Source organism: Rhinoderma darwinii, chromosome 4 (assembly GCF_050947455.1).
Source record: "Rhinoderma darwinii isolate aRhiDar2 chromosome 4, aRhiDar2.hap1, whole genome shotgun sequence".
NCBI lineage: Eukaryota > Metazoa > Chordata > Amphibia > Anura > Rhinodermatidae > Rhinoderma > Rhinoderma darwinii.
Genome location: NC_134690.1, coordinates 343921883 through 343935934, shown reverse-complemented (window position 1 = coordinate 343935934; position 14052 = coordinate 343921883). Strand labels below are relative to the sequence as shown.

The window sequence follows — 14052 nt, the reverse complement described above, 5'->3', positions numbered from 1 at the left end:
TAAATATAAAAATGGTCATAACTTGCCCAAAAATGCTTGTTTTAAAAAAAAAAAAAAACGTCACTCTTATCTCCATTGCAGCGCCGATCTGCTGCAATAGGAGATAGGGGTTGCAAAATCTGGTGACAGAGCCTCTTTAAGCTTACGAGTCTGGTTTAACCCCTTAATGACCGCCGATACGTCTTTTTACGGCGGTCATTAGTGGGCTTTATTCTAGAGCGCCGCCAAACTACGTCGCTGCTGTAGAATAAAGTAAACAGAGCAGGGAGCCGTGAAATCTCCCTGCTCCCAGCTGCCAGAAGCAGCTGAGGGCTGGGGGCGTCCCTGCTCTGCCGGGTGAGATCGATATTAGTATCGATCTCACCTGTTTAACCCTTCAGATGCGGTGCACAATAGCGAGCACCGCATCTGAATGGTTTTGGAGAGAGGGAGGGAGCTCCCTCTCATCTCACTGACACCCGGCGATAAAATCGCCGAGTGTCTGTGTCTTCTATGGCAGCCGGGGGTCTAATAAAGACCCCCAGGTCTGCCTGCAGCGAATGCCTGCTAGATCATGCCGCAGGCATGACCTAGCAGATGCCTGTCCGTTTTAAACGGACAGGCAGTAATACACTGCAATACAAAAGTATTGCAGTGTATTATAATAGCGATCGGAGGATAGGGAAGTCCCCTAGTGGGACTAGTAAAAAAGTAAAAAAAGTTTAATAAAGTTAATAAAAAAAAAATTTAAAAAAAAAAATTAAAAACCCAGCTTTTCCCCTTACAAAATGCTTTACTATTAAAAAAAACTACAATAAAGCAAAAAAGTTACACATATTTGGTATCGCCGCGTCCGTAACGACCCCGACTATAAAGCTGTTACATTATTTAACCCGCACTGTGAACGCTGTAAAAAATAAAATAAAAAACAATGGAAAAATTGCTGTTTTCTGTTAATCCTGACTTAAAAAAAATGTGATAAAAAGTGATCAAAAAGTCGCATCTACTTTCAAATGGTACCAATAAAAACTGCAAGTCGTCCCGCAAAAAACAAGACCTTATACAGCTATGCCGACGCAAAAATAAAAAAGTTACAGCTCTTCGAATGTGACAATGGAAAAATCTAAAAAATGGCTTGGACATTAGGGCCCAGAATGCCAGCAGGGGGAAGGGGTTAAAGAAGTTTTGTTGAAATGTTTAAAGGCTACCTTTGAAAGGCAATTTTTATTAATAAAAAAGGTCAGTGTGATTTTCTAAATAGTTTTTATTAAAAAAAATTTGTTTTCTTTGAGATACAGCTGCTCTGTATTCTCTATACAGAACAGCTGTATCGTTCGCTATGACCTGAATCACATCTAAACTCATAACTTAGATGTGATAGATTACAGGTGGATCCTGTGTGTCAGACATTCAGTACCCGCGGTCACTGAACCCGTCAGTCCCGCGGACATGACGGGAGCAGGATTTAGCAAAAGAATAATAAAAACTGTTTAGAAAGTTGCACTAATCACAGTGAATGAGCTTTTTAATAAAAAAAATAATAATAATTTTGGGTAAAATGCAGTAGTCACTGATCAGAATTTGTGTATCTATATCCAGGACTGATAATACTGCAAAGCTGTGGAAAAATGCTCTTCCGTATGTACCATTTACGGCAGTCTGTATTTTCTGAAATCCTTTCTCAAATGCTCTATTACAATGCGGTCAGAATAAAGACACGGGCAGATGAGTTGTTTAAAAAAAAATATGAGTACATTTTAATTTTTAAACCACAAATGTTGTATTGGGAGCTTTATTGTTACATTGCTGCAAAATTTTGAATGCCCCAATTCTCAATTTATCACAAAATATATATTGTTATATTATATATAATAATCAGAAACTTGTTAAAATGTAGCCAGTTATATCAGTTTATGGGAAAGCTGGGTTAAGCTATTTTTTTTTCTAAAGAATATGGGAAATCTGTTGTAAAAGATGTCATAAAAGCAATATTGGTCATCACCCAGCTTTCTCAAAAATATAGCTGAACAGAATGTTTCCCAATATTCTTATATTTAAGCGCTTACCATTTCGTTAAATGCGCGCTGAACTTGTGGTATGCTCATGGCAAATTTCACTCTGTCCATGGTCAGGTCTCTAATCTCGTCCAGACTGAGGTCATATCTGTGAAGGCGACACAAATGATTAAATACATTTTTCAAGCCATTTGTACGCAAGATTTTATGCAAAATATAATAGTTTAAAGCAGGTTATTTTTAGTAACAGATTTAGTTTTCCAGCCAAGACAATAAAACTTTGCTTAATTTGCTTCCACTAACTTGCCATTCTATCAAAAGCAAAAATAAGTGAACTCTTGCCCTTCATATTAGATGCGTCAGAATACATTATGTAAATAGACTCCAGATGACTATTTAAAAGCGCAACAAATAATAAACTTGGCTCACACAACGAAAAACAACGCAAACAGCCAGAAGGATACTTTTGTATAGGGGTTTTCTGGGTTTTGGAAACTGTTTTCTAATGAACTAAAATACAAAAATAATAAGATGTGAGCCGATAATCTAATAATAATAATCATCTTTATTTATATAGCGCCAACATATTACGCAGCACTTTACAATTTAGAGGGAACATGAAACAAACAATATCAGACAAAACATAGTGACAAAGTTAATCTACAATTCAAACCTGAGGAGTGAGGACCCTGCTCGCAAGAGCTTACAATCTATGAGGAAATAAGGGAGAGACAAAGTGTAACAGTGTTTGTTCTGTACAATAGTCCAGCCATTTTTATACACATGGGGTGGTAACAAAGCTGCATGAGCCGGTCACCAGCCAGTATCCGTGTATGACGGACATGAAGAGGAGTGTGAGGGAATCTTATTCTGATGACTAATTTAGGGGGGGGGGCATGGAAAGGAGTCAGATCAGGGAATGTTATAGGCCTGTATAAATAGATGTGTTTTCAGGGCACGTTTAAAACTGTGGATATTGGGAATTAATCTGATTGTCTGGGGTAGCACATTCCAGAGGACTGGTGCAGCACGAGAAAAAATCTAATGAGTATGGGCTTCTGCTGTGGGAAGAAAAAAGGGGATCGGCGTGTAGAAAATCAACATGTCCAGTCCTTTGTTTTGCCAGGATCCAAGCCACTGTCAGAAGTGTCTGTCCACAGCTCGTATACCTCTCCCCTGTTGAATGAACATGCACATGGGGAAGATAGCTGTATTGTAGGATTAATGAGCTTTCAGCCATCACTACAATTGTATCTGCGTCTTTAGGACGCAGATACAAATTAAGGATTCACTAGCATTGGCAGGGGAGAGAACATCAGTTCCTTGCCCTGCTATTCAGCGCTTTTTAAGGATGCAGACAGCGCAAAGACATAATAGACCCTGCGTCATGGATAAGAAGCAGGACTGGCTAATAGAGACCTTAGTCGCTAGAAGACAGAACGGGAACGGGAATAGAGGAGTATATAACGTTTTTTTTGCGTATTTTTCAGTGACCGTTGTGAGTGCCATTATCTACACTGGGCTGTATGGAGGGCCACCACCGACAGGGGGCTGTATTATTTTACAGTGTGTGACACAATTATATTCAGAAGCGCAGTGTATGGTGCGATTATATTTAGTGGAAATTTTTGTGGGACCATGAGAATTTTATCTTAGTTTGCAGGTGCGAAAAGGTTTGTAAAGGGAGGAGCCGAAGACATCTGAACAGCAAACTCTGAAGAAATGGGCCATGGTCGGGAGAAGTAGTCATGGAAGTCTGGACCAGATGGAGAAGAAAAAAGAATGACAAGAATCTGAAAAGACATCACCTGTGAGTCACTAAATGTAAATCTCTGCCGCGAGATTATGGGTGGTATTCTTTTATGTGAAACGGCAACTCCCAGCATATCCTTACAATTGTTAAGGCCATACCGGGAGCTGTAGTTTTACGCCGTACAAAACTATACGGTAGCAGTTAAACTTAATTTGCAAATGATGTCTGTACTTAACTTTATTTGTGCTAGCGCTGTATTCACGTACTGGGCTTGGTGCTGTATTCACGTACTGGGTTTGGTGCTGGCGCTGTATTCACGTACTGGGCTTGGTGCTGGCGCTGTATTCACGTACTGGGCTTGGTGCTGGTGCTGTATTCACGTACTGGGCTTGGTGCTGGCGCTGTATTCACGTATTCGGCTTGGTGCTGGCGCTGTATTCACGTACTGGGCTTGGTGCTGGCGCTGTATTCACGTACTGGGCTTGGTGCTGGCGCTGTATTCACGTATTCGGCTTGGTGCTGGCGCTGTATTCACGTACTGGGCTTGGTGCAGGCGCTGTATTCACGTACTGGGCTTGGTGCTGGCGCTGTATTCACGTACTGGGCTTGGTGCTGGCGCTGTATTTACGTACTGGGCTTGGTTCTGGCGCTATATTTATGCACTGGGCTTGGTATTTATTACTGTGCTTCTTCAAGTGCACACAGTGAATATGTATGCCTATGATGCTGAATGTGCACAAATAGCTCTATAATGAATGAGTGTAATATAGCGAATGCAGTTTGATCAGTATGTCATTTAACTGCATGTATACACTGCAGATTTTATGCAGCATGTGATCAGGATGTTTATAAATCCTATATACTTGTATGTGTCATGATCTCAGTTTGACCACCAAAATAGACTATGTTCTCATGTGTAGACAGGAAGTCAGTCTCTTCTGTGTGGCTGAATTTAACTGAGAATTACAGGATTATATCACCTATCAAGATAGCACCGAGCATCTGGGGCCTAAACGCCAGATTTTTTGCATGGTTCCTTGATACAATTATATACTATGGCGGAGTAGATAGCTATCCATTCCGTGCTCCAACATTTACTAGGCTACAGGCCGAATTAGGCCTGCAGCCTATAAAACACTGGGACAGAATCTCTGCGCATGCCGGAGCAATTACGTCACTGCACAAGGGTCCCTTCTCAGCGTCTCAGAGGTTGCAGGTAGAGAAAGCTGTAAGACTGTGCAGCTCAGTTCGTCGTGGGAACAGGGCTAGGTGAGTATATATTTTCTTCATTTGTTTGGGGGCACTATCTACAGGGGGCTGTGTGTAGAACTATCTACAGAAAGGGTGTGTGTGGCACTATCTGCAAAGAGGGCGTGTGGCAATAACTACAGGGGGGACGGGGACTGTGTGCGGCACCATACAGGGGGTATGACACTATACATAGGGGCACTGTGTGAGGCACTCTCTAAAGGTGTCGGATTAAAATCCCAGACATAAAACTTAGCTTGGGGACCCCAGAAATGGCAAATATACCTCTGAGGGGAAGTACAAGGATAATTATTTTTTTCTTTAAAGGTAACTTTATTAAGACCAGATATCAAACGTCTCTGCTACGGACAGTGTAAGCGATCACTGTCCGTAGCAGTGACATGCCCCCTTGCCAGTTCGGGTGAAAAGACTGATCTTCAAAGCTGAAGAGTGAGAGAGCGTGCGCACACACTCCTCTATCCTTGCTCTTGCTGTGGCACTGTCCATATCAGATTGGACAGTGTCACAGCCGTAGTAACACGCCCCATTGCCAGTACCCGCCCCGTTTACTGTTCAGGGGGTTATTTAAATATCGGGCGCCAAATATAACGGCACCAATATCTAAATAACGGAGGGAGGTAGAATTTTTTTTTAAAGTGCCCCCCAGGGTTTGTGCAGCCCTCCCCATTACATGCTGCACACGTATGGGCTGGTGAAAGGTTCTTTCATGCCCAACTTGGCATGTTTTTACTTTTTGACCAAGTGGGCATTGTGGAGAGAAATGTAGGACGCGGACCAATCAGCGTCATACACTTCTCTCCATTCATTTAGTCTGCACATAGTGATCTTGATAGATCAAGATGTGCAGTCACTTACACACACATGAACGTTACTGAAGTGTCTTGACAGTAAATAGACATCGCTTCCAGCTAGGACGCAACGTCTTTTCACAATCCTGACACTTCGGTAACGTTTGTGTGGGATTTACAGCACAACGCTGTAAATGACAGCTTACAGCGAGATCACGCTTGCTGTGCTGTAAGTCCCACATAAACATTACCGAAGTGTCGGGATTGTGAATAGACATCGCGTCCACCGTTTTGGAGGAAGATATAATTCTCTGTGTATATAGTCTTAGATGCCATAGCATTCAAGTGGTTAAACAGCCGACATCAGAGTTTATTACTGTGCATAGGAAGAAAAGTGTCAATCAGCGGCTGGAGGGTGGGAGAGTATGAACATATAAATATACTTGGACTCATGCTTGCAGCGCTGGACAAGCGCCGCAAGTATAGATGCTAAATTCTCCTGAACTATAGAACATTAACTTCTAGGTGGCAACACACAGAAATCAGCGTCTGTCACTCCTTAGATACAGTATACGCAACCCACTATGATGAAAACATTCCATTTTTGTTAAAGGTTTGTCCAGTCCCAAAAAACGTATGGCCTTCCCTCAGGATAGGCCATCAATATCTGATCAGTCGCGGTCTAACTCCTGGCACCCCGCCGATCAGATGTTTTAAAGGGGTCACAGTGCTCATACAAATGCTGCTTCGCCATCATTTCCTTTACTGCTCACACTGTGAATCGCTGACACTTGTAGCTGCGTTTCACAGTATTACAGCCTTCTCCCTTTGATGTGAACGAGCGCTGCAGCCCCATTCAAAACAGCTGATCGGCAGGGATGCCAGGAGTTGGACTGCGACTGATTAGATATCGATGGCCTATTCTGAGGGTAGGCCATCAATTTTAGGGGCCTGGACAATCCCTTTTAACTATGAAGAATTTGTACTTTGTTTTGGTAGATAAGATTTACTACTTTTGCAGAATAAAAAAAAAAAAAAACTTATGAACTAAAATAATTTTATTTTGCATCGCCGCTTTCCATAACTTTTATTTTTACGATGTCGCCATGAGGGCTTTTTTTCTGCGGGACTTCATTGCTACTTTATTTTTATTTTTAAAAAAATAGCAATTTTGCAGTTTTTTGTGTGTTTTCTTTTACAGCATTCACCTTGAGGTTTAAATAATACAATATGCTTTATTTTTTGTGCCATTATGATTGCGGCGATTACATATATGTGTAGTTTTTAATTAATTTTTAGAAACTTTTAATAAATAAAACCACTTTTTATGAAAAAAAGTAATTTTTTTGTGTGAACCTTTATTAATAATTTTTATTTCAAATTAAATTATTTTTTCAGTCCCACTAGGGACTTCACTGAGCGATCTTTTGATCGGTTACAAAATGCTCTGGTATACTCTGTATACCAAAGAATTATTGCCGGTCAGTATGAAACGGACAGGCAATCTATTAGGATGTGCCTCTGGCAAAGCCTAATAAGCATATAGCCAGGGCAGGCCTGGGGGCCTTTGTTAGTAGGCCCCCGGCTACCATGGCACCACATCGCAGCCCATGGTGGCATTTGATTTGCGGGCCGCCAATGGGTGACAGGAGGAACTCCATCTGTAAACTACTCAGATGCAACGCTCGCTAATGATCGTGGCATCGGAGGGCTTAAATTAAACTGTCGCGATCTAAGGGAACTTCCATCACTACCATTTGAGCAGGAGCCCGGCTGTCAGACAGCCGAGCACGTGCTCCAGCCTGCACAGGACACCTTAATGTTAGGCCCCTGGCTGCCATGACAACACATCAGCAGCTCCTTTAATAACCGCCGTTAAAAGGCATATCTGCGGTCATTAAGGGGTTAATCACAAAAAAAACCATTACCACTGCATTTCAGCCATGCCACAAAATGACCTGCTGACATCATTTCAGTGATCTTCTCGTTAGCTCAGGAGAAAGTGTTAGAGGACAAGGCAGCTGATACCACTCTCTAATGCTGATTGAGTTATAAGAGCAGACTGGTTTCTTTAACCCCTTCCCGACATTTGCCGTACATGTACGTCATGGAAAGTACGGACTTCCCGCATCTTGCCGTACATGTACGCCAAATGTTTGGGACCGGCTCAGAAGCTGAGCCGGTCCCATCATCACCGGATCTCAGCTGTATCTTACAGCTGACATCCGGCTGTAACGGCGGGGACCGAAATTAGCTTCGATCCCCGCCATTAACCCCTTAAGTGCAGCGCTCAAACGCGATCGCTGCACTTAAGGTGTTTGCAGCTCATCGGAACCCCAGTAATGAAATTGCCGGGGTTCCGGTGGCTGCAATGGCAACCGGAGGCCTAATACTGGCCTCCCGGTCTGCCTAGCACCGAAGCCGGTCAAGATCCGCCCGGCGGCGGAGCCTGATCGGCTTCCGTAGCTGTCGGCAAGATGGCGCCGGGTCAGGAGCTGATCCGGCGTCATCAGCGGTGGAAGTCAGCTGTACTGTACAGCTGACATCCACCTGTAACGGCAGGAACCGGAGCTAGCTCCGATCCCTGCCATTAACCCCTTCGATGCAGCAATCGAAAGCGATTGCTGCATCGTAGCGGTTACTAGCAGATCGCCAGCCCCGACAGGCAATCGGGACTGGCGACTGCTGTTATGGCAACAGGAGACACAATGGTCTCCTGCTCTGCCATTACGGAAGCCAATTTAGGCCCCGCCGGGAGGCGAAGCCTAATCGGCTTGCTGTCAGTGAATGACTGACAGATCTAATACATTGCACTACATAGGTAGTGCAATGTATTAGAAAAAAAAAAATCTGACCGTTGGAACTTCAAGTCCCCTAGTGGGACTTGAGAAAAAGTGTAAAAAAAGTATAAAAAAAGTGTAAAAAAAAGTGCACAAAATAAAAGTTTGAAAACAGTAAAAGTTTCAAGTAATCAAATAAAACACAATCCCCCTTTTACTCTTATCAAGTTCTTTATTATTGAAAAATAATAATAAACCATATGTATTTGGGACCGTAACGACCGGAGGTATCAAAATATTATATTATTTATTGCACGCGGTGAACAGCGTAAAAAAAAACGTAAAAAACGTTACCAGAGTTTCTGTTTTTTGGTCACTTTGCCCTACAAATATTAGAATAAAAAGTGATCAAAAAGTCGCACGTATCCAAAAATGGTACCTATAAAAACTATAGCTCGTCCCGCAAAAAACAAGCCCTCATACACCTCCGTCGACAAAAAAATTAAAACGTTATGGTTCTCACAACTTGGCGACACAAAAAATACATTCTTTTTACAAAAGTAATTTTATTGTGCAAAAAGTTGTAAAACATGAAAAAGTTCTATAAATTAGGTATCGCCGGAATTGTACGGACCCGCAGAATAAAGTTAACATGTAGTTTATAACGCATGGTGAACGCTGTATAAAAAAAAAAACGAAAAAAGCTGTGCCAGAATTGCGTTTTTTTGTTTACCTGGCATCCCAAAAAATAGGATAAAAGGTGATCAAAAAGTCGCATGTACCCCAAAATGGTACCAATAATAACTACAGCTCGTCCCGCAACAAACCAGCCCTCATACCGCTACGTCTATGAAAAATAAAATTAGTTATGGCTCCAATAAGTCAGGAAATAAAAAAATATGCAGTTGTGCCCGAGGGGAACATTTCTTCTGTTTGAAGAGGCGATTTTTCAAGGACCTAAAATTAGGGAACCAGGAAAGGGAGGGCCCAAACATATCCGCTGGAAGTGACGGTGCCCGTATTATACCAGGACAACGCTTCCCAGCAAAATTCCCCAAACTACAAAGGCGCGGAGTGTGGACCAAAAGGGGGATAAGAAATGACACCATATATCAGTGCGACATCGGCCTGTGCAGACAGGATTGCTTCACTGCGTAACACACATCTATGGATCATTTTATTGTTTTTTTTTACCCCGTTATTATACCACCTGACTATGCCCCTTATATACTCCGCCCGGCTTACATATGCCCTACATTATAAACGGAAACACCAGTAAGACTCCAAACAAAACTACTATCAAGCAAAATCCACGCTCCAAAAGCCAAATGGCATTTCCTCCCATCTGAACCCTACAGCGTGCCCAAACAGCAGTTTCCTTCCACATATATGGCATCGTCATACCCGGGAGAACCCTTTTAGCAATTTTTGGGGTGTGTGTCTCCAGTGGCATAAGCTGGGCACGACATATTTGCCACTGAATGGCATATCTAGGGAAAAATATAAATTTTTAATTTGCACCATCCACAGCGCATTCATTTATGGAAAAGACCTGTGGGGTGAAAATGCTCACTACACCCCTTAATAAATGCATTGAGGGGTGCAGTTTCCATAATGGGGGTCACTTCCCAGGGGTTTATTTTTATTATTTCACATCTGAGCCTCTGCAGTTGTGAACCAATACTTTGTAAATCGCCAAATTAGGCCTCAATTTTACATGGTACGCTTTCACTCCTGAGCCTGGTCGACTGTCCAGGCAAGAGATTAGGGCCACATGTAGGGTGTTTCTAAAACCAGGAAACCCAGCATAATAATTTGAGAGCTGTCTCGTTATGGTGGCACAAGCCGGGCACCACATATTGTCCACATATCTGTGGAAAAAATCCCATTTTCACTCTGCAACATCGAGTTCACACTAATTTCTACAAAACACCTGCAGGGTTAACATGCTCACTACACCCGTAGGTAAAAGCATTGAGGGGTGTAGTTTCCAAAATGGGGTCACTTCTGGGGAGTTTCCAAAATGGGGTCACTTCTGGGGGGTTTCCACTGTTTTGGGCCCACAGGCGCCCAGAAACCAATCCAGAAACATCTGCACTCCAAATGGCGGTCCTTCCCTTCTGAGCCCTGCCGTGTGCCCAAACAGCAGTTTATGACCATATATGGGGTATTGCCGTACTCGGTAGAAATTGCTTTACAAATGTTGGGTTCTTTTTTTCCTTTATTTGTTGCGAAAATTAAAAAATTTGCGCTAAAGCTACGTCTTATTGAAGAAAAAGGATTGTTTTTATTTTCACTGCCCAATTCTAATAAATTCTATGAAACATCTGTGGGGTCAAAATGCTCACTACGCCCCTAGATGAATTCCTCAAGAGGTGTAGTTTCCTAAATGGTGTCACTTTTTGGGCGTTTTCATTGTTTTTTCCCCTCAGGGGCTTTGCAAATGTGACATGGCCGCCGCAAACCATTCCTGCTCAATGTGATCTCCAAAAGCCATATAGCGCTCTTTCCCTTCTAAGCCAAGCCGTGTCTCCAAACAGCCGTTTATTACCACATGTGGGGCATTGTTTTACTCGGGAGAAATTGCTTTACAAATTTTGTGGTGCTTTTTCTCCTTCAGTCCTTGTGGAAATGAGTAAAAATAAGCTAAACCTACATTTTCTTTGAAAAAATTTTGATTTTTATTTTCAGGGCCTACTTCCAATAATTTCTGCAAAAAACCTGTTGGGTCAAAACGCTCACTATACCCCTAGATAATTTCCTCAATGGGCGTAGTTTCCGAAATGGGGTCACTTGTGGGGGGTTTCCACTGTTTTGTCCCCTCAGGGGCTTTGTAAATGTGACATGGCCTCCACAAACCATTCCTGCTAAATGTGATCTCCAAAAGCCAAATAGCGCTCTTTCCCTTCTCAGCCTCGCCGTGTCTCCAAACAACCGGTTATTACCACATGTGGGGTATTGTTTTACTCGGGAGAAATTGCTTTACAAATTTTGCGATGCTTTTTCTCCTTTAGTCTTTGTGAAAATGAGAAAAAAAAATCGCTAAACCTACATTTTCTTTGAAGAAATGTTGATTTTAATTTTCACGGCCTACTTCTAATAATTTCTGTAAAAAAGCTGTGCGGTCAAAATGCTCACTGTACCCCTAGATAATTTCCTTGAGGTGTGTAGTTTCCCAGATGGGGTCACTTTTGGGGGATTTTGACTGTTTTGGCACCGCAAGGGCCCTTCAAACCTGACATGGTGCCTAAAATTTATTCTAACAAAAATAAGGCCCCAAAATCCACCAGGTGCTCCTTTGCTTCTGAGGCCGGTGCTTCATTCCAGTAGCACGCTACAGCCACATGTGGGATATTTCCTAAAACTGCAGAAACTGGGCAACAAATATTGAGTTGCATTTCTCTGGTAAAACCTTCTGTGTTATAAAAAAAATTGTACTAAAAATTTATTTCTGCAAAAAAATATGAAATTTTTAAAATTCACCTCTACATTGCTTTAATTCCTGTGACATGTGTAAAGGGTTAAGACATTTTCTAAATGCTGTTTTGAATACTTTGAGGGGTGAAGTTTTTAAAATGGGGTGACTTTTTGGGGGTTTCTAATATATAAGGCCCTCAAAGCCACTTCACAACTGAACTGGCCCCTGTAAAAATGGCCTTTTGAAATTTTCTTGAAAATGTGAGAAATTGCTGCTAAAGTTCTAAGCCTTGTGAGGTCATCGAAAAATAAAAGGATGTTCAAAAAACGATGCCAATCTAAAGTAGACATATGGGGGATGTTAGTTAGAAACAATTTTGGGTGGTATAACTGCCTGTCTTACAAGCAGATACATTTAAATTGAGAAAAATGCTAATTTTTGCAATTTTTCGCTAAATTTTGGTGTTTTTCACAATTAAATACTGAACATATCGAGCAAATTTTGCCAGTAACATAAAGTCCAATGTGTCACGAGAAAACAATCTCAGAATCGCTTGGATAGGTGAAAGCATTCCGGAGTTATTACCACATAAAGTGACACATGTCAGATTTGAAAAATGAGGCTCGGTCAGGAAGGTCAAAAGTGGCTAAAGAGGGAAGGGGTTAATAGGGGGATGTGCTTGAAATTATAGTCTTCTTCTGTTACCTCCAAGGAAGCACGTGCAGTCATTATTGCTTTGAATCAAAAGGGCTTTACAGGCGAGGGAATTGATGTTTGTAAGATTGCGCCTAAATCAAACATTTATCGGATCATCAAGAACTTAAAAGGACAGAAGTTCAATTGCTGCGAAGAAGCCTACAGGGCGCCCAAGAAAGTCCCAGGACCATCTCCTAAAGAGGATTCAGCTACGGGGATCGGTTCAACAACAGTGCAGAGTGCATCTGTACGCACAGTGAGGCGAAGGCTTTTGGAGGCTGGCCTGGTGTCAAGAAGAGCAGCAAAGAAGCCACTTCTCTCCAAGAAAAACATTAAAGGGCAGACTGACATTCTGCAGGAAGTCCAGGAATTGGACTGGAGAGGACTGGGGTAAAGTTATTTTCTCTGAAGAAGCCCCCTTTATGTTTGGAATGTCTGGAAGAATGATTGCCAGCAGAAGAAAAGGCGAGAGCTACCATGGGTCCTGTGTCATGCCAACAGTAAAGCATCTTCTGACAATTCATGTGTGGGGTTGCTTCTTATCCAAGGGAGTGGGTCAGTCACAATTTTGCCTAAGAACACTTCCATGAATAAAGAATGGTATCTAAACATCCTCCAAGAGCAACTTCTCCCAACGATCCAGGAGCAATTTGGTGATGAACAACACTTTTTCCAGCATGATGGAGCACCATGTCACAAGGAAAAAGTGATAACCAAGTGGCTCGGTGAACAAAACATTGAAATTTTGGGTCCATGGCCAGGAAACTCCCCAGATCTCAATCCCATTGAGAACCTGTGGTCAATCCTCAAAAAGCAGATGGACAAACAAAAACATAGAAATTGTGATAAACTCCAAGCACTGATTAGGCAAGAATGGGTTGCCAACAGTCAAGATTTGGCCCAGAAGCAGATATCCAGCATGCCAGGAAGAATTACAGAAGTCTTGAAAAAGAAGGGTCAACACTTTAAATATTGAGTTAAGTTGCATAAACTTGATGCATTTGTAAATAGAAGTTTAAAAACTTGATCTGACTAAAACATCTTTAAACACTAAAGCCGCAAACTCTGTGAAAACCCAAATTTGTGTCAGTCTCAAAACTTTTGGTCAGGGCTGTAGGCCTGTCCTTCTATAATACTCCTTCCCAGGAACTGGTTTATCCGGTATGTACATTTTGACAAAGAGACAAGACATCATGACAAGCCATATAGTCTAGAACTCCCACACCGGCTTACAATAAGATACAATATGTAAATAGGTCAATTACTAATTATAATTTAGAAAAATGACACAAAGACATGTAGGCTAACTTCCTATGTGAGTGGCAAACAAAATGCGGATACATCTTAGGGAAAA

General features: G+C 42.0%; 1 protein-coding gene across 1 annotated transcript in view; it reads right to left on the bottom strand.

Annotated features, from left to right (window-relative positions):
• ACOXL (acyl-CoA oxidase like) overlaps nucleotides 1–14052 on the bottom strand; it is a 424164-nt gene that overhangs the window by 369934 nt on the left and 40178 nt on the right. Inside the window, exon 2 of the mRNA XM_075864464.1 lies at nucleotides 2046–2142. Coding sequence (XP_075720579.1) covers nucleotides 2046–2142 — 97 coding nt within the window. The remainder of the gene's footprint in view (nucleotides 1–2045; nucleotides 2143–14052) is intronic.